General features: G+C 29.3%; 2 protein-coding genes across 2 annotated transcripts; one reads left to right on the forward strand and one right to left on the reverse strand.

The window, feature by feature from the left end:
- Window positions 3,385-6,754, reverse strand: LOC109357703 (aldehyde dehydrogenase family 3 member F1-like). The gene is made up of 10 exons (XM_019601718.1): window positions 6,504-6,754; window positions 6,268-6,336; window positions 5,892-5,988; window positions 5,598-5,804; window positions 5,354-5,478; window positions 4,998-5,102; window positions 4,742-4,914; window positions 4,510-4,600; window positions 4,095-4,244; window positions 3,385-3,894 (listed from the first exon to the last, which is right to left on the reverse strand). The coding sequence occupies exons 1-10, from the start codon at window positions 6,702-6,704 to the stop codon at window positions 3,640-3,642; spliced, it is 1,473 nt and encodes a 490-aa protein (XP_019457263.1). The 5' UTR covers window positions 6,705-6,754; the 3' UTR covers window positions 3,385-3,639.
- LOC109357862 (transcription factor MYB46-like) lies at window positions 17,517-19,517 on the forward strand. The gene is made up of 2 exons (XM_019601919.1): window positions 17,517-17,856; window positions 18,681-19,517. The coding sequence occupies exons 1-2, from the start codon at window positions 17,585-17,587 to the stop codon at window positions 19,369-19,371; spliced, it is 963 nt and encodes a 320-aa protein (XP_019457464.1). The 5' UTR covers window positions 17,517-17,584; the 3' UTR covers window positions 19,372-19,517.

Here is a 22,002-nt window from a genome sequence, read left to right on the forward strand (position 1 = left end):
ATTGTAGCGATGAAGTGATTTCTGTATAGTGATGAAGTGAAGAAATGATTTCTGGATAGTGATGAAGTGAAGAAATGATTTATGGATAGTTAACTTTTAAGCTTTTAATTGGAGCCATGGTGTGAAAGTGAAAGCAATGGAAGTGATTTTTGGAAATGGGGTTGAAAGAGAAGAGAGTGAACCAGAACGTGAGAGTGAACAAAAATGGAAGTGTGAAAGTGATGAATGTATATTATTTACCATGGGTCACATAATATCATTTTGGGCCTCATTTTTTAATTTGCCATGGTATCTATAACTGTGGCAAGAAGTGTGTTCCCAAATCTCTTTTGTTTTGTAGTGATGGCGTCTCTAATCTTCTATGCTACAGATCGAATTATAAGAAGAAAATTTTCTATAAAAAAATAAAATTTTCCTTTTAAAAAAATTTGTTTTATTAAAAATAAAAGTCAAAAGTAAAGAGAAATTTGTGACACGTGGGTAGGTGGGTTAATTAAGAAGCCATAAATATAGTTGCAAATAAGATAACTAAATGTATAGAATAATTTTTAAGTTGAGCTTATTAAGTTCACCTTCTTCTATTAACTCAATCTTGTTGGTTTGTAATACAAGATGGAGCTATCAATTGAATGCTACTCTGCTTGCTGCAATCATCCATATTATTTCCACAATCTGGTCTTGCAAAAATAATGCTAGATTTGAGGACAACAAAACCTTCAGGTTTCAAGCTTTGGCTAAAATCAGAATGGCATCATCTTTGTCAGACAATACATCTAAGCACCATGTTAATGGCTCTCTAGAGGAGTTCCACATCCTAAAGTCTCTTAATGTCTCAATCAAATACAACAGGCTCCTAGAATTTGTGGAATAATATGGAAGAATCCTAATACGGGAGTAATAAAAATCAACATTGATGGGGCTGCAAAGGGGTCCCCTGGCCATGCAGGTGGTGGTGGAATATTCAGGGATCATTCTGGTGGAATGGTGGCTTGCTTTGCAAGCTACTATGGCATTCATGATGCCCTGTATGTTGAGCTTCAAACAGCAATTACAGCTATTGATATTGCTTACAAGCATGACTGGAATTCGATATGGTTGGAGTGTGACTCTACTTTAGTGGTTGACATCTTCAATGAAAAGGGTATGGTGCCTTGGCAGCTTTGGGCGAAATGGAACATTTGTAAACAAACTCTATTGGCAATGAATCTCTCTATTTCTCACATATATAGAGAAGGAAACTATTGTGCTGATAAGTTGGCAAACTATGGTATAGCTTCTAGGATTTTCTCTTGGTGGATTGATATTCCTCAATTCGTAGTGGAAGACTACAATAGGAATATGTGGAAGACTACAATGGAAATAGGTTGAGTCTTCCCAACTATAGATTCTATGACTTGTAACTCTTCTTCTTCCTCAATCTCCTTATTCAATATATTTGTGGGGTGCTTTTGTACCTTTGCATAAAATAAAATAAATTAAGTTCACCTTGTTGCTAGAGATTTATATTAATTTTAAAGCTCAACCTATTGTAATGCTTCTCCTTAAACCATTTACCAACCGCATCTACATGAATATTGGCAGCACACATTCATATTATGACATTATTATCCTTAATCATTCCATCGATTTATCTAAGTTATCAAACACATACTAGGATGGAGATCACATGTTCCCGTCTCACTCGGTGTCCTCGTATAATTAAAAAAAATTAATTTAATTAAAAAATATTATGATAATATAAATTAATATTTTCACATTATTTTATATAATTTGATTGACCAGATACATAGAGACATAATTATTTTGGGACAAATGATCTTTATCCTATAAACTAGTGGCTATTAAGTGTTGCACTCAACTATTGTGAATGAAAAAAAAAATAGTATTGACCAATTGTTATTAATTTTTTTTATGACCTACATATAATAAGTTTTTTTTGGGATAATAATATTACTATTAGCAGTCAACCATGATCCTGTACATTTTTTTGTTGAAGTAACTTTATTTTTTAATTCTGTAATGATTGTCCCCTTCTGATAATAAAATCCTAATATTAATAATAAATTAGTATATATCTGATTATTAATTGATTTCATATCTTTTATTTTTTATGAATGTATATTAGAGTTTTTTTAGAAAACATGAAAAAACAAAGCTAAACATCAAAGATATATAACAAAGGAGATTATTCTATATCAATTTCCCACAAAATCATGCCAAATAATATATATAAAAGTTCTTTACATTTCTAGTATATCATTCATTTTTCATATATTAAGTTGAATCTTTCTTAAATTTAAGAATAGTATAAATGAAAATTAGATAAAATAATAAGTAGATAGAAAACTTTAGTACACAGTTGATAGATGTTAGTGACTGAGTTGGAATCTAATATGGTGGAAAAATCTTAGGCGTAGGATTAGTCTGAAAGTTACAGAATATACCTAAGATTTTCTTTCCTTCTTAATTGGCACTGCCAATTTGAGACCGTGGAAAAAGATTTGATGACAACTTTTATTAATTGGGAAGTGAGTGAAGTGAGAGATTAGTTCAGTTGCTCCATCTCACAAGTACAAATGGTCCCCTTTCCCACCATCACTCTCAAGCTAGGTGATAGTTCTGCTAACGGCATAACTTTCATTTAGATAAAGAGTCAAATAAATTTATATGTCTCTTCCTTTCTTGATTTGACAGACTTTAATTATTGGTGGGACATGAATGAAAACAGTTTTTTTTGTTTCCCACATGTCCTCGCACTGGAGGCAATCATGTCCGAGCCGGGAACATCCACAAGTATGTGGGACTAACTCTCCTAACAAGCATTTTTTTCATTCACAAGACTCGAACCCGGGTTCTTGCTTAAGGGTAAGAGATAATTAAGCACTTGGATTTCCTTTCCTATCTCAACTTGGAAGATTATAAATAAGAAGATATGTAGACCCCATAAGATTAAATGAAATTTTGTCATGATATAAAATACACCAAACTACAACATAAATACATAATTAACATGGAATTTTTATGTTTTTTTTATCAATTTGATTTAACCATAGTAGGATTGTAAGTTATGAACTTTTTATTCACTTCCAAATTGTTTTCTAATATTGAAAGGGAAAAAAGTATGTTTTTTTTTAGCAGGGCTTGTATGTCTACCATGTTCATGTCCTTTAATGTTGCTCTGTGGCGTTTTTTGTTCCATTCTTGTTTGTATTTCCTGGCATATCTAGGTTTATCTAGTGCCTTGTGGTATTTTTTGGATTTATGGAATTGAGAGAAAGGAAACAAAACGTTTCATTTTTTCCTGTCATCCCCTCAAAGATCTTTCTTACAAAGTACAAACATCCCCAACCAAGTACACTAGACAGATAGGACATCCAAAATAAATTAAAGTACAATTTTGTTATGATATATTATAAATTCAAATTATAGAAAGAACATATTTGTTTACAAAGATAAAGTTACATACATATATCACATACACACCTCATGAGAGTCTCCTATTATGAGCCACCACTTTTAATTTAGAATCATAAGATAACATAAGGCCAGAAATACACACTTACTATGGATTATTATCATCCTTAATAGTTGCTGACTGAAAAAATAAGGAAACTTTTGCATTGCCCATTAATTTAAAGGCTAATCAAATTTGCGTTTAGATTTCTTTAAGCCAAGAATGATAAGGACAATTCCAAGATAGTCTAAATTGTAAGCAGCCTCAAGTAGTTGGAGCTTGTTAAGAGTCCATGGAGGAAACCTGAACCAAAACTCACTGTAGAAACTTCTTCTGGCCACTGCCTTGTGATTGCTGAAGTTGTCAAATGAGAATTTCCCATGGTACTTTCCAAATCCACATTCACCAACTCCTCCAAATGGAAGGGTATCCGCTATATACTACACAAAATAAAGAACACTGAGTTTATGCATGAGAAATATATTAATGTGTATGGTGTCAAAATATTGTTATCCATATAACAAAGTTAACTTATTAATACTATATTTATTTTATTTAGTAAATAGAAGAATTTATAGGAGGGTGTTTAAGATGAAATAACATTTCTCATTCTTATATAATGAGAATAGTATATGCATACTTGTAGAATTGCATCGTTGAATACAACACTTCCAGATGATGTTTCAGATACTATTCTTCTCTGCAATGTTTTGTTTTTAGTAAAAGCATAAATTGCTAGAGCTTTAGGCCTTGAGTTTATAAATTCAATACTGTCTTCAATCTTCTCCACCTGCAAAACCCAGGAATACAAATGAAACTGCACTATTTGGGATGATAAATATACAAATTTAAGTATGATAAGATCAGACTAATATGGGGTAATATTAATTGTTTCATAAACCATGTCACAACTCTATACAATAAATTGCAATTGGTAAAAAAATATTATTTTTCTTTATCTTTGAGTATAATCAATTAATTAACTTATCAAAATCATTACGTAGAGTTGACACATTTTTTGGAACATCAGATATTGTCCCCTATAACATACTTACTGTGATAATTGGAAGCAAGGGGCCAAAGATTTCTTCTGTCATGATTTCTGAATCAAGTGGCGGATCCAATAGTATTGTTGGTTCGATAAATCTGCACATAATTTGTAGTGCAAAAAATTTATATGTTGCTTTATTTACCAAGAGAAGTAAACTTCATAGATTCATGTGCATGTATGCTATTTGCAAAACTCTATGCAAGCAACTAAGAAGTTGAAGAGTAATAATTAATTACAGGTTATCTATGTCCATTGAACCACCAGAAACCACTGATTCTTTGACCTTAGGATCAGTGAGAAGACTCTTGAGTCTAGAAAAATGTTTTTCGTTAACTATCCTTGCAATAGTGTTGGATGCTTTTGGGTTATCTCCAAACATTTCCTTAATCCAGATCTTCATTAATTCCACCTAAAGAAAACAAGAGAAGCCATGCTTGAATATCAAAGAAACAAATAGCAGCATAATGATGAAAAATCTTTTGAGCTTTTTACCAATTCAGAACTGAAACTCTTCTCTACTAGGACATAATCAATTGCTATGCATGCTTGTCCTGCACAGGCCCCATATTTTGCCACCAAAATTCGTTTCACAGCAACCTTGTAATTCCAATAAAAACCATTTGTTATTATGCTAAAAACCAATGCTTAAACCAATATAATTAATTATATTACAAAAGGAAAGCAAAATAAATGAGTATAATGAATTGAAGTCCTTTTTATGTAATTATTATCATGTATCCTATTTTGTTATAGTCTTCTATTCTTGTTCTTTCTTTCAACGTAACTTTATAACAAAGAAACTTAGGTACCATGCATGATGCATGTGTTAAGATTGAATGAATATAAACCTTTTTGTCCAAGGAAGCTGAAAGAGAATCAACAAGTGCTGGGCATTTTCCACCTAACTCCAAAGTCACAGGAGTCAGATTCTCCACTGCTGCAGACATAACCATACGCCCTACCCTTGCACTTCCTAGTATTGGAATTATACTACTTCAGAAATATTTCATCAATGGTTGTGACTTAACTATGACAATAAAAGAGAATGGTGATGAGTCAGAAAACATTAAAAGAAAGGTTTGGCATGTTGACCTGTGAAGAAAATCTTGTCCCATCTTTGCTGTAGGAGTTGTTCACCCACCATTGGACCACCTTGGATGACTTTGATGCCATTGTTGTCCAAGTAAGTTGGTAACACAGAACCTAGAAGAGAAGAACAAGAAGGGGACAACTCAGAAGGTTTTAGAACCACAGCATTTCCAGCAGCTACAGCTCCTATTAGTGGCTCTAAGGAAAGTCCTGTTTTATTGCACAAAACCATAAGTTTTTGATCTCTGAATGAAGATATTAGAAAAAGAGTTGAACATTTTTTGTTATTTTACTTACCAAAAGGGAAATTCCATGATGATATTATGAGAACTACACCAAGAGGTTCAGGAACAATTTCTGCACTTGAAAGCAGTGCTATTTGTGGCAGTTTAGCCTATCAAGTTATCAAGTACCAAGCTATCAATTATTTATCCATCAGTTTTGTGAACTAGCTAGATCTTCATTTCATGAAATGAAACATAAATTATATATAGTAATTAATTCAAACTTGCAAATTAACCATTTTGGACCTCCCAAAACATTTTTCTGTTAATTTTATTAGCATCATTTTGCATACAAGTCTTTGATTCGGTATCACCACAACCGCAATATTGTGTTTGTATCACATGATGTAGATCACAATTTGAATCACTAGGAACTAGCATAACCTCACCTCTTGGCCTGCCATCCATTTTCTTAAGGACTTTATTGCAATATTTATGGACTTCATTAACGTTCCCACCTGCAAGTTCACACATATAACGAAATTAAACAGCAATATGTACTATACACTTTCTTATTTTTAAGTTTTTGGTATAAGTACTACACAACTTACTTATAAAAGTATCACAAGTATAACTTAATTAACCATAAATAGAACTATGATATGATTCATATCATCAAACACACCTCGTCTCTAAAAGCCTCAACCTGATGCTTCCCTAAATCATGCTTTAGAGCCTTTGAGATTTCTTCTTCTTTTTCCATGATGAATTTACGTAACCCTTTGAGCTGTGAATCCCTCCATGATGCTTCCTTTGTTATTCCACTACTATAACACTTCCTCATGTTATTTAGATCTTTCCCCAGAGCTTCAACTGAACACTCCATATCGTATAATTATTAGAGGATCTGATGCACTACAACTTCTCTGCAACTATAGTATATATAATCTTCAAAACTAACCCTTTCATGCACTAATGGGAATTAAATGTTTTTTTTTTACTCTGATTGCATAAATTACTTAGACTGTTAGATGACACTTGTGTGTTAATAGTTTTTGTGTGTGAAAACATAATTATCTAAATTTGTGAAAGATTTAATCTTTACATAATGCCTACTATCTTTATCATTATTTATTATAGGTTCAAAAATGTGTAAACTTTTAGTGTTTGTTATTACTTTCATTTGTAATCCCTTAACTATTCTCCTCTTTTAATATATATTGGGTGGTGTTGCACTATATCTTTTAAAAATAAATAAATTTTTGGTTCAAATGAGACTCATCACCTCTCCATTAATGAAAAGAGAGAAATTGTTGATTTTATAGTTAATTTTAAGGGATAAAAATGTAATATCACATTATTTGTTTCATTTACTTTTGATATATTTTCTTCTTCATCAATAGAAGGGATTTTAACCTCATTGGTACCACTTGTATTTATTATTTTAAAAACTTTAATAGTTAGTGTCAAAATGTTAAAAGTGGACTAAATGCATATATCCGGTGTAATTAAATTACATTAATAATTATTATACTACTAATAATAACAGTTAGAGGAGGGAAATTGACAATAAATGGAAATAAGAAAATGAAAATGATCTCTCCACCCTAAGGGATATTTTAATTATTATTATTATTTTAATAAAATGTGAGCATCAATACAACATTAAAATTGTCTGTTTTATAATCTAGAGGTTAAAATGTTCAAATCTCAGATATAATCTCTTTGTTTAAGAGGGTATGTACATCTACCATACAAGAATGTATTTAACATCATGGTCAAATTTACTAAATTCGATTTTAATGTAATATAATTTTTTTACCACTCCCTTTAGGACGTGTTGGATTAATTATTATTTTAATGCAGCATAGGATTAAATATTATTATTTATATCTTGTTCTCAGTTTAATATTAAATTAATCATATTTTCACGTTGCAAGGGAAGTGTCCTTAAACCAATAACTTTATAAAATAAGTTTGAATAAACTTAAATTATACTTAATTTATTTCATATTTTTTATTTTTTATTTTTTATCTGAATTTATATTGAACTTAATTTTTGTAGGACTGTTTTTGCAATAGGATAACGAATTAATATTACGATATCTCGTACTTAAACTTTTATTTTTTAAGCTTAAGTAATGGTGTTCATGTAGTACATAAGTTGGGAATAAATTAACATATTAATAAATTTAACTAAGTTTTATTATCAGATAATTTAAAATGGAAATGGCAAAAGACAAGCAATAGATTTCAATTTAAATAACAAGCGTCAAGGTTTATTGATTTTAACATAAACATTTTTATTAAATAGTGAAATGATAAAAAAGAACTAAAATATTTTAATTTAAATGATATTAAAAAAATGAAAATTTTATTAAATGTGATAGATCATAAAAATGAAAAAAAAAAGTAATTTGATTTAAAGAAAAGTACCTAGAATCACTCTTGTTAACATATTTTAATGTAACCCGTCGTTTAATAACTAAAATTTACAAAGATATAAATAAACTCCATGACTCTTTGCCACATAACAGAAAATGAATATAATAATCTATTGGTGTAATGATTGAAACATAACTAATGTGCCAGAGTTTAGGGGATGAACGAATGCTACTTTTTTTCTTCTAAATTTAATGAAATCAAAAGTTAAAACTTTATAAGTTATGTGAGTCTATTTAATTTATTAAAATTTAGCGTTATTATTTGCAAAACCATTTATTTATTTATGCTGAATAGAGGGGCAAATGCGAAAAAGGAAACAAAATTACACACAGGGAAATCATCCAGATACGGAAGCTTAACTGAAATCAACAAAAAGCAAACAATGTAAGAAACTTTTACTTTTTTTAGGAGATTCAATTTTATGGTATCATAAAGACATAAACTAGCTTTAGCTATGATTATTAGTTACCCAATCAACATCATAATTCCATTATGTATAAGTGTGAGAGAAGATGATGTTCCAACCCTTATTCCTCTATAAAGCAATTCTAGCTAACTAGAACACTATTTATTTTTTTGAAAACTAAAATTTAATATGCACCTAACTTGGGTCTAAAATTTAATATTGAATTAAATAACTTCTCAAATATTGCCCACACTTGTTGCACTTTCATGGGAAAGATTATGACTAAAATTGCCACAAGGTATGGGTGTCAATATCAAAATGTAGAGTTTGTGATCCACATTGTGCGTGTGTGTAATTGCCAGGAGTTTTATTATTTAAATACTAACTTTTAAGATGCATTTGATGTTATATATTTTAAAGTTGGTTTGTATACTTTTTAAGATTCTATATAATGCACACAGAATATATCATATAATAAGTTTTTTCACTATTTTTAATAAAATATTTAAAAAATAAGATGAAAACAAAATATAATTTTAAAAAATTTATGTTTCTGAATAATGTCCTCGGACACACATATAATTTTAAATTTTTACCTTTACACAAATTTTCATCCATTCTGTAATTTACCCTTGCATAATTTTTTTATTCTTGTTAAAGATGAAAATGACACATTCTTAGATAGTTTTCGGTTATGGTAGTTAGGATTAGTTTTACTTTAAATGGTAGTTTGAGTTTCAAGCAACTACCAATTTTCCTTTGTATAAATTCTTTTCACTTTGCGTTTATGCATAATTAAATTCCAATAATAAAAGTTCAATATTTTCTTTTCTTTTGCTCTTTCAATTCTCTTCGTTTCTTTCTTGCATGGTTGCTAAGAAACTAAGATGATACCATAACATAATTATTATTTTGGTAGCTTCCGCTTATGGCTCCATCTTCCAAGATTCAGCAAAGAGTCATCATCATTCTCAATGAGCCACACATGTGAAACATCAACTTTCTTGCAAGAAGTTCATGAATCTACTAGAGGAAGAATTTGGTATTCTACTATTTATCATTTCATCTTGGACTTTCTCGGCTTATTCATCGACATCATCATGCATTAACCATCAAAGTGAGTGAGTGCAAAAGAATCAAAACCAAGAATTTCAACACATACGGTTCACCAAGTTGTATCTTATCTTGAGTGTTCATCAATTGATACACTTGCCCTATCATCTTTATCATTGGGATTGGAACATTCTTCAACAAGTTTTTTCTATATCTTTCTTTATCATATTCTTGAGCAAAAAAAAAATTGCCCATATTTCTCTCAATCTTTTGCCAAGAAACTAAAATGGTTTTCTTGAGCATTCATTGAACAAAAAAATGTTCATATTTGATCACATTATAGTTTTCTCTCATTCTTTAGCCAAGAAACCAATATGGTATTCTTGAGATAATCTCATTTGATCTTCTTTCTATTATGTTGGTTCTTGATGAACAACTATTTTCAATTTCAATTCATTCTCTTTTAAGAATTCTTATATTTCTTCCATTAATTCTACTAGCACAATATTCCTAGTTTCATGTGCTATATTTTGAAGAATTCTTATATCTCTTGAAATTTCTTGAAGACCCTAATGACATATATGGGATCATTACTTTCTTTTTTTTCCTTTCCTTCCTCGATATTTCTTGTTTTCATCTCCAAGATTGCCACTCAATATCTGATGACTCCAAGGCTACATGTAATTTTGCTTTTGAGTATTCAGAGTCTTCACCAAAATTTCTCCAATCTTGACATAACAAAGGATGTAACAAAGGTAGATGCAACATTGTCTCATGGTATTCTTAGTCCAAGATCAAGTTCTGATATTCGCCTCTCTTTAATTGGTGATGCATTCTTTCATTGGTGGTTCTTCCAAACTCCATATCCGACTTTTCACGTTTGCTACCTTATACCCAAGTTGAGAGTTAATGGTATTCACTCTCCAGCTTGAGGGGGATGTTAAAGATGAAAATGACTCATTCTTATATAGTTTTCGGTTATGGTAGTTAGGATTAGTTTTACTTTAAATGGTAGTTTGAGTTTCAAGCAACTACCAATCTTCCTTTGTATAAATTCTTTGCCCTTTGCGTTTATGCATAATTAAATTCCAATAATAAAAGTTCATTATTTTCTTTTCTTTTCTTTTGCTCTTTCAATTCTCTTCGTTTCTTTCTTATATGGTTACTAAGAAACTAAGAATTCTGAATTTTCTTCCTCTTTTCAATTTGTCAAAATGCAATACAAGGAATGTAAGCAATTTCATATTAAACTATGAAATTGAACTGTTAAAGTGAATGTTGAAATTTTGGTCTTAGGGGATAAGTTGAAACTTGGAATGATACAATAGAAGTAAAAAAAAATAGGAAACTGACATATCCCATACTAAATCATTTTAACCATATATGTCATAAATTGATATTCTGTTTGTTAATAATAAACTTAATAATGATATTTATCCCTTTCTTATAAATAAGAGGAGATATAGTAAAATAATATATTATTACTAAATAAAATTACACATGAACTGATGACTCAAATCAAACTATTTATATTAGGTTGAGTCTCTATACACCAAAATAGCCTGAACCAGACTGAACCTATCTCTTGTATTTGATTGTTGAACGACACTATAAATCAAATCATATTGAAATGCCATGCCCATGGTACCCCGTACCTGTTTTATTTCTTTTGGATCTATGTAACTTGATAGATAACAAGTATCTTTTTTTTTTTGTTTTACACATGTATTATTACACTTTAGGCAATTATGTCCTAACTGGGAACATCCATAAGTATGTGAGGCTAACTCTTTCATCAGATATTTTTTTATCTACAAGACTCGAACCCAATACATTGCTTAAGGGGAATCAAACATGTACCACTTACACCAACACTTATTGGTACAATATGTATAAACAGATAGTATAAAAGATTTTTATACAATTATTGTGTTATCCATAATTAATATTTAATCATTATAAATTCTTATTAAATAATAATAATACAAATGAATAATAAATAATATATTAATTTATACTAACAATCATAAATATTTTCACAATTGCTTTTTTTTATTGCAAACTTTCAATAATTCCACTAATTAATATGCCCAGCTTTAATGGGGAAGTAGGTACTAGAATCAAGGGCAATAGCAGTGACCGTATGGAATTGATGAAGTTGTCCTTTATCCCGATAGTGAGTTTGAATTGATTTAACAAGAGCCCTATAAGGCTCTTCTTTTGCACCTATTTGCCCATGACCAAATTAAATGAGTGGGGTTAATGGTCATTTAAACCCGAGGGAAGGGACTCAGCTTAATATAATTGGTTGAAAAATATATATTTAAATTAAAATTTAATTATTAAATATTTTTTAAATAATAATTTCTTATGGACATGAAGTGACTCTATTTTGTTGTCCTTGCCACCAGTTGTATTCCTCAAATTTGAATGGTGGACTAATCTGATTTGGAATATTAAGTTTGTTACTTTAAGCAAGGCTTTCTTTTGCACAACAAACTTATAAACCTTTGGAAATCAAAGATTTAAAAATTATAAATTAGAAGCTAGCTGAAATATATTTGTCTGGTGATGAGATTAACTTTAAATTTAGTTGCTAAATATAAAGTAAAATAAATTTATGACTATCATATAGACTTATTAAATATAAACTTAAAAGTTAATGTACTTATGGTTATTATTTTTACCGAAAATTTTGCATATCTAGATAGTATATTATCTATCTATATCTATATCTATACTTCTATACTATATCTATATTTTATATTTTTATATTATATATAAAAGCAAAACATTTTTCATTATTAATTTTCACTTTCTATTTTGCCCTTAATATTATTAATTTTTACAAAAAAAATTATATAACCCTAAATAACTATCACCAACATATTAATTAACTATATCTCTCATCTTAAAGAGAATATTTTCATAAATACAAAAAAATTATAATATAAAATATACAGAAGATAACAAATACATTCTAATTCTAAAAAATAAAACATATAAAAATTAAATACATGATACTATATAATATTAACCGATAGGTACGAAGTGTCTATACATAGTAGCTATCAATAAAGACGATTGGTAATTAGTGAACATAATTTAACTTTATCCTATTTTAATCTTGTTAATAATTTATATTTTCCATTACATTATAGTATCTTTTAATTTTCTCAGTCACTCACAATAAATTTAATATCTTTTAATTTTTTAATACTAGTCTATATACTTTTATGCATATGGTATTACTAATTCATAATATTAAATATAAAAAATGAGTGTTGAGAGGCAATACAAAATGTTAATAAAATAATAATAATAACATAATATTACATATAAAAATAATATTTAGGTGGCAAAAGTAAATTTTAATCTAATTCGTGAAAAATATAAGCAATCAAGTGCATAAATATAATTTAAAATTCGGGAGCACTTGAAAATACAATAAATTTGAAGAATAAAAGGTTGATAAAAATAAATTGGGGAAAATCATTGTAACCTCATTCATACAGCAAAATGGAAACAAGTTAAAAGTCAAAATAATAAAAATTCAAGTGGCTAAATCAAATTATACACACGCCAAAATTAAGAGGCCAATCGTTTTATTAACAAAAGTCATGGTTGCTTAGGTATGAGGTAATCAACATGGATCAAGTCTCAAAAGGTTGTTGATGCAGTGATAGGTAAGCTAAATGTCATGATGTTCCTAATCAATATTTATAAATTCGAAGGCAAGAACGAATAGTATAGATGGCTTATGGAAAGTACAATTTGTGACAATTAATTTAAGTAAAAAAATGTTTGCAATAACAAATAGTGTATGAATTTTACATTATCTATTATTCATATTTAATTATTATTGACTTTTCAAAAGACAAATAATACGAATAAATAGTAGATAATATATTGTTGTGTATAAATTTTTACATTAATAGTATATTACATTCTAAATCTAATTCCAGTCAGAATTCTCCTCACTGGTGTATTATTATCAATAAACTTAATTGTATTTGTAGTCCTCAAATTCTTGTAATTACACAAAATAAAGCCAGAGAGAATAGATCCAACTCATAAAATCCAACATCCTTAAACTCACAAAGAATATATATTATATTTTCAAGTATGATTTTTTTTGTACATATTCTCAACTATGATTAAAATATATATTATTTACCTACTTATATATTATTTCATGAGTATTTATTTCAAAATCCTATCCATTTTGTCTTATGATTTAACAAACAATCTACGCAAAACATTTTTCTTTAATTCAACAAATTTAATGCTATAAATTATTACATAATTTTTTTTATATAATGTGTAGATTGAAACTATAAGTTAGTAATGTAATACTAATAAAGTAGTAGCGCAAAAAAAAAAGAAATGTTGAGATAAATTTCAAAACTAACATATTTTGTTAAGTATTTTAAAAAATTAGTTTATTTAGATAATTTTGCCCTCAATGATCGAGGTAACTGGGCAATTTTAAATATGACTCAACTGACAGAAATGAATGAGTCATGCACAAATTGAAACGTTGAGAGACCAAATGTTATTGAAACAAAATGAAGGGAATAAAATCACACAACCACAAAAAATAATGTCAAATGTCCAACTAAGCCTTATAATTCCTCATTGAATTTGATCTTAATATTATATTGCATGGGAAGTAACTTCTAATCCTAAATTTTAATTATAATAAAAGGCATATTTATGTAAAGGGGAACTTTAGAAAGCTTAAGTCATAATGTTAAGGTTTATGTTTTCTTGTCTAACCCATCTTTACCTTGATTAATTAATATGTGAGAAGTGTGTTTTGAATATCCCAGACACAGAACTCACGTGTGACATTATGTTTGATGTGGTTTTATATTTTATATCATATGTAAAGCTAGAAATAATATATATGAATGGAATGTCTAAATGTTTTTGTCACATTTTAATTATTTAAACAACGTAAAAAATAATTATACCCTTCTACTGTTTTTTTTATTTTTAAATTTTGGCTTTAGGTTTGATTGATGATGCATTTCGAAGCAACTTCAAGCAAGTGTCAATTCTTATAATGTGAATCTATGTGTGGCATTTGAGGTGTTTTAATAATTAATTTGTTGGTGTATATAACTTATTCTGTAGAGCCAACATTACAGTATCAGCAATAATAACTGCGATTAATCATTATTGTTTGAAGTCAAAGTAATATGATGTGTTGCTAACTATATATAAATTGGAACCTCTTAGGTGGATGAATCATAATATTTCTTCATTTGATTCCCTTCTTATAGCTTAATCTATCTTTACCTACACCCAAGCAGATGCATCATTTCTACATTCTTAAATCCTGCAATGCAGCATTCACATGTACATATGCTTATTTATTGGGTAAATTTTTACAATGAAAACCAATAAAAATGAGAAATACATATAAGTTTATTTGTTGCAAAATAAAATTGTTCATTTTAAATGTATAAAATATAAATAACAGTACTTTTATTTAGATTGATTTTGTTTATTTTTTATAAAGATTAACTTTATTACCATGAGAAAACAATAATGTTCATCACTAGGGAAATGAAATGTTATTGACATATATTAAAATAATAATAAATATATGGTATAATTTTTATAAGACAATTTTTTATTATTATATAAAGTGTAATTATGGAGGAATATATTTGATATATATAATTTTATACTTCCTACGTATTATAGAGTTACAGAATTTTTTAAAAGTGGAGGGATATTGCGGAAATAATTCATATGTACACAGAAATAATTACCCAATATGATAAATCTAAACCAGATATGAGATCTGAGTTGTAATTATATTTTTTATGGTATTAAACAATAATCAGCTAATCATGCAAGTGAATATAATATCCCACTCAAGTTATTCTTTAATTTAACTGGGTGAAGATATGAGTAAACCTATTTTAACATTCAAAATTTCACATTTATTAGTAATGACTAATATAGTACGCACAAAAAATCAAAGAGACTAAATTAAGTGTTTTTTTTTTGAGCTCGTGATAGGGAAGAATAAGACACAACATAATATTATTTTATGTTATAATTATTTTTAAATTGAAATAATATCATTTTACTGAGTTGACAAAAAAATTTAGTACGGAATCGTCACATATGGCTATGCCAACACTTAAACGTTAATTGATATGTAAAGACGAAAACATTAGTATGGTTCTATATTATAAAAATTGGGATCAAAAGGTAATTTAAATTTATTAGTAATGTCAAAAAAAAAAACTTAATGAAATATGTAATTACTGGTAAAAAAAAGCACATTTTGTCTCGTGTCATTCAAATTCATGTTCAAACGCGTGGGTTTTTCACATATATCCTATTAAGTTTGTTTTGGAATTAGCTAGTAACCCTTCATAAGTGATAATTTGATTATATATATATATATATACCTCTAAAAGATGGTCTGAAAGTCAATGATCTGGTGCACCATTTCTTTCTTTCAATTCTTTTTCTCACACACATGATTCACCCTGGTTTGGAAATTAATGTGCATGACAAAAACGCATACACAAGTCTAAAGTGGATCACTTCCTTTGATCACAATATATTAGTCTCTGTTGAGTTACATGTGCCTCATATGTGTATATGAGTCTATAATTGTTGGCAACCCACAACATTACTTAGAGTATACTTCCCTAGTTCCCTTACAAACCATTCATTTGTGATACGTGCCCCTTGCAAAAAATATAACTTCGTTTATAAAACCTATTATTATACAATAGATAAAGGAACCTTAATTTGATTGGTTGGCAAAAGTAGCAGCTCTATGTATTTAGTGTAACTGGTTTCATAATCAACTCAAACAATCACTAAATCAGATCACTCAATGGCTGTGATTACTTTAAAATAAAATCATCATCTAGTTATTCTTATGGTTATGGTAGTGTGGATTCAAAATATATATATATATATATGTGGCTCAAATTTTCTATTTTTTCACTTTTCAGGGATAATACATTCTAAGTCGTGTATAATAATTCATCGATTTATTCATATTTCAGTCTGTTTTACTTTTTCTTTTTAAATATAGGTGAAGCTAAGCATGTAGATCTTATGCTAATTTTTTCCTCAACAAATTACAGGCGATGCACATTATTGACTATGTGCGGCATAGCTTTTATTATTTTATTGTAATATATATCTTCAACTACACGTGTGGGGAAGATTATGTGAAATGGAAGCAAATAACTTGGCTTGGTAATAAAACAAACTGGTGTATACATTTTATTTTATTTTTGTTTGTGAAAGCCTATGATTCATGTGTGATCATCATTACCTTGTGAGTGAAGAAAATATTAGAAAAGTGAAAGACAAGGCCATGGAGTCAAGACAAGACGACACCCATCTTTCTCAATCCATCATGTACCTGTCCAAACCGTTTTGTGCTAGACTCATCAACCAACAACCACCTTTCTATCTTACTCTTCCCTAATTTGTAAGCAAACCCCACCACTATCATCACCCATATACATGTTGGAGCTTAATTATATTAATTATGTTAAGTCGGTTTTGAGGTTCGAGTTTTATATATAGAAAAAATTATTGTCGAGAGAGTTTGCCCTATTAGGTGAATTTTCTAACTTAACAATAACCAATTCTTAGTCCAAATAGATGAATGTAGTGGATTTCTGACTCGACTCAAATTAATCAATTATAATATGATATGATTTAATTTAAAAAATTGAGGGTCCAAAAAAACCCACCAGCATCCTCATCATTAATCCCTCCATATGAAGCTTGTTTCTTATCTTTCTTGCTCTATAAAACCTTATCTTACTATCTACATCAAATGAGTTGGGAGAGGAACCCTAGTAGAAATGAGGAAGCCAGAGCAGTGTGGTAAGAACAACAACAATAAGCTTAGGAAAGGGTTGTGGTCACCAGAAGAAGATGAAAAGCTCATGAACTACATAATAAACAATGGACAAGGTTGTTGGAGCGATGTGGCAAGAAATGCTAGCTTGCAAAGGTGTGGCAAAAGTTGTAGGCTTAGATGGATTAATTATTTGAGGCCTGACCTTAGAAGAGGTGCATTCTCACCCCAAGAAGAGGAACTCATCATCCATTTGCATTCCCTTCTTGGCAACAGGTATATCCATTTGTTCTAGTCCAACCCTTAAGTTTACATATCCTGAATTGACAAATTATTTTTTCAACTGAATTGACAAATTTAGAATATCCATGCATCATTAATGTAAAGAACTGATATAATTAAACTTTATTGCTCTAGCATAGTGAGTAGATAGTATATTATATTGTTGGAGTACATTTTTAAATTGGAAAATGATGGAATTATTACTATAGATAGCAAAACGAGCAAAGTTCATATACTCGTCCACATAGCCCATAAATGGTTATGAAATAACAATAATAGTCATATTTTTCAGTTTATGATTCTATCTCAACCCATTTTATCCTAATCAAATTAAACTTATATGTACTAGTAGTTTTTAATTTGTTCTAATGATTTATGTATATAGGAATTTAATTATTATTTTGAGATCGTGGCTTGATCATTTAAACTTCAAGGTGTTAGTTTTGGACTATATGTTAACATCATTAATTTATTATCTTTTGTTTATGAAGTAAAATTTGGAAGGGAAATTAGGTTTTGATATTTACAAAATGTTGTTTATACTTTAAATGCAATATTTGTGTGGGAATCTTCTTTGATAAGAGCATAATTAAATACTCTGAAAAAAGGTTCATTTACTCTGAAAAAAGGTTCATTTAAATATTTTAAGGAAATTTAAATATGCATTTTGAATGTTCAATTAACTAAATTTTGCTAATATAAGGTGACAATTAGAACTTCAAGTTGAAGGCACTCTATATCTGTATTGTTTCAAACTTTTTAATAGCTTGCATGCAAAGCATTAAGAACTAACATTCTAAAATGTTTCACTTTCAAAGATGGTCTCAAATAGCAGCGCGTTTACCTGGGCGAACTGACAATGAAATCAAGAATTTTTGGAATTCAACAATAAAGAAAAGACTCAAGAACACCAACATTTCAACAACCACAACCTCAGATTCACCAAAAGTATACAACCCACAGTCTCATGAGCTTAACAAAGACCACAACAACATGGGAGGGTTTATTTCTACGCAACATAATCAACATGCAGGATTCATGCCTATATTCACTTCATCTCTATCATCAACAATGCAAACAACAATGATCAACACCATGAATATTGAAGGGTTGCCTGTGCTAGATCATGGACTAAACATGCAAGTTGATGGAGGATATTTCAACGGCACAGGGCAATGCTTTGAGGATAATAACAAAGGTTTTTATTTAGAAAATGATGGGATCTTTGGGAGTGTAAATAATATTGGGATAGAAGGGGATATGTTTGTTCCTCATCTAGAGAGTGTTAATACTATTAATTCTATTGATCATAATAACCATCATAGAGTGGAGAATATAACATGCAAGAGAGAAACTAACAATAACAGTACTAACTTTGATGACAATAAGAGAAGTGAAAATAGGGTTGGGGTGGGGAATTTATTTCAAGAAGAGTTAACCATAGGAGAGTGGGACTTGGAGGAGTTGATGAAAGATGTTTCCTACTTTCCATTTCTTGACTTTTCTTGACTTTACATTTGTGTCATTATTATCAAAAGTGGAAATATTGGATGGGTTAACATAGCTTGTAATATTTGTATTTTTGCAATTATACCAAATTAAAAGTGAAAATTCCCTAATCAAATAAAAGCCAGTCATGTATTCCTGAGTTTCCAGCCATTAGAGACCATGTAATTCATCTTGGAAATTAGTTTTTGTATTGTAATGATAATGAAATCGTGGTAATCACTTCTTATCTTGGAAGCCATGTCTAGCAAAATGACAATAATTTGCATTACTTATATGTGAATAATAGATTGTTATACATTATCTTTTTGTTCAACTTTTGTGGAGATAGCTAGCTAGTGTTGCTACTTATTGTTATATATATCGTAGTTGCGTACCCTTTGATTTTGCGATGTACAATTAATAAATACTGCAATTGGTGACAAGTTTGTAACATGCAGGTACCGTTCTTTTGATCCCATTATTTTTGTCATATTAGACTAGTTGATAGATTTGATCCAAGCTAAATCATAGATTTGATTTTCATCTAATGTAAACTCCTCTTTTAATTTTCTTTTTGTATTGGGTGGACACTATTTATGATCATATTAATACATTTGTCTCTTACAGAAAAAAACCTTATACAATTTTGAAAGTAATTACGATTTCTTTCTTGGTTGTTTATTTAGAGTATATAATTGGAGGGAACAATTGAGCATTAAAGTAAGTCAACTTGGAAGAAAAATCAGTACTGTTAATGGGTTTTCTGTTAAATGATATTTATTAGTTGAGGGTTGGTCATCATATTATGTGGAAGTTAGTTAAGCTAAATGGTTGAATTCTAAGAGTAATTATAACCTCACCTTTCATTTCATCTTGAAGATAAGAAAATATAATTATTATATTGACAAATGATCAGTGCAACTACAATTTTTGCCATAGAATATATGGGATAATTATCATTTCGTGAATTTCAAGCAACTTAGTACTGAGTTGGCTCATTGACAGAGGGATAAATAAATTAGTACTTCTTTTCAATGTCATTTTCCATCAAAATCTTCACGTCCCACACTGATATAAGTTTTTATTAATTATATATATTTGAATCAAAAGTAGGAAAACTACTTTGTAATTTCACCATAATCCGTTTTACTTCCCTCGTCTTTAATTAACTTTCTACTATATATTATGATTATTATCATTGTATCATATAGTTTTGATATTTGAAGCTAACATGTGATGAAACTAGCTAGCAGAAAATGCTAAATGCATTTTGTCTAGTCTAATCTGCTAAGATGGTTGTGGACCAAATCTGAGACTTTTTACTTTGTACCTCTTGCTAGAAACGAAAACAAAGCTATTCTTGTTCCTGTGTATGAAAATGAACTTTCTTTTTTTAATTTGTTATAATGCTCATATTTAACAATTGATCCAGCTCGAAGCTTTATTCTATTGTTTTTGTTTGCATCTTGAGAAGGAGGGAAAAGGAGAAATAAGCAACCACTTAAAAGTGATCCCAGCCAAGTACACTAATAGAGATCACCTATTTCCAATTAGATTTAATTGTCCGATCTAAGCTAATCAGACATTAACATGTAAATAGAATAAAAAATTGAAAATAAAAAAGTAATATTTTTATATTATTTATTAAAATCTGATTCATACAGACAAGAAAATGGATCATCTCTATTACTGCAGGGTCCAGTATCATATAAGATTGTGACACATGAACTTTAAAAAAATTGATGGTTCAGATTTTAAAATATTTTTAAGCAAAAACTTATTATAAATGATAAAACAAATTTGGACCTCATATTTCAGTACTAGACCCTCCAGTATTGAAAAGGATCTCAGCCTGATAGATAATGGGGCACAAATAATCTCTATCCACTATACTAGTTAACTGTCCACGAAACTACAGGGCCTCCTTGATGAAAAGGGTCTTGGGAGATATTGTGTCATGTGAGAGGATTGGGTTTCCAGTATTGAACCTGAGAGAATTTGAACCCCTAATTCAATATGACTTATGAATTATGACATAGAGTGATAGAAGCATGATATTTTTTTTGCATGTCTGCATGTTTTGAACGGCACCATTTGGGTACATTTTTTTCAAGCCTAATGGACTAACCTTAATTGGGCTTGAAAATTTGTAGTCCCACGCTTGTTGCATTTGTCAATTCTATGCAGTATTTCTACCATCAAACTTCTTTCTATTCAAGAGGAGCAAAAATCAATCATATATTTGGAGCCTTATCAAATAATCTTGTGACAAATGCCTGAACAGCTACCAAAAAAGTTGAAGAGTTTCATGACTAAAAAAAAGGTATGAGACATTATCTTACAAAGTTTTAGTTTTAAACAATCTTATCTGTAGTCCATATACCTTTAGTTTCATTATCAATACAGCAACAATACTTTTATATATCAAATATCCAATACCACAATTATATTATTTGTCATATAGGAACTGATAAGTGGGATCCACCACTTAAAGTTTAAGGACAATTGGATCATTTGGGAATCCAACCATGGACTATTATACAGCATGCTTTTTATCTCCATTTAATTATAAACTAACCTAAAGATTGTATTTGGTGGAATATTGATCACCAAACCATTACGTTCATTATGAATTAATCCATCTTTCCGGAT

Source organism: Lupinus angustifolius, chromosome LG10 (genome assembly GCF_001865875.1).
Source record: "Lupinus angustifolius cultivar Tanjil chromosome LG10, LupAngTanjil_v1.0, whole genome shotgun sequence".
Classification (NCBI taxonomy): domain Eukaryota; kingdom Viridiplantae; phylum Streptophyta; class Magnoliopsida; order Fabales; family Fabaceae; genus Lupinus; species Lupinus angustifolius.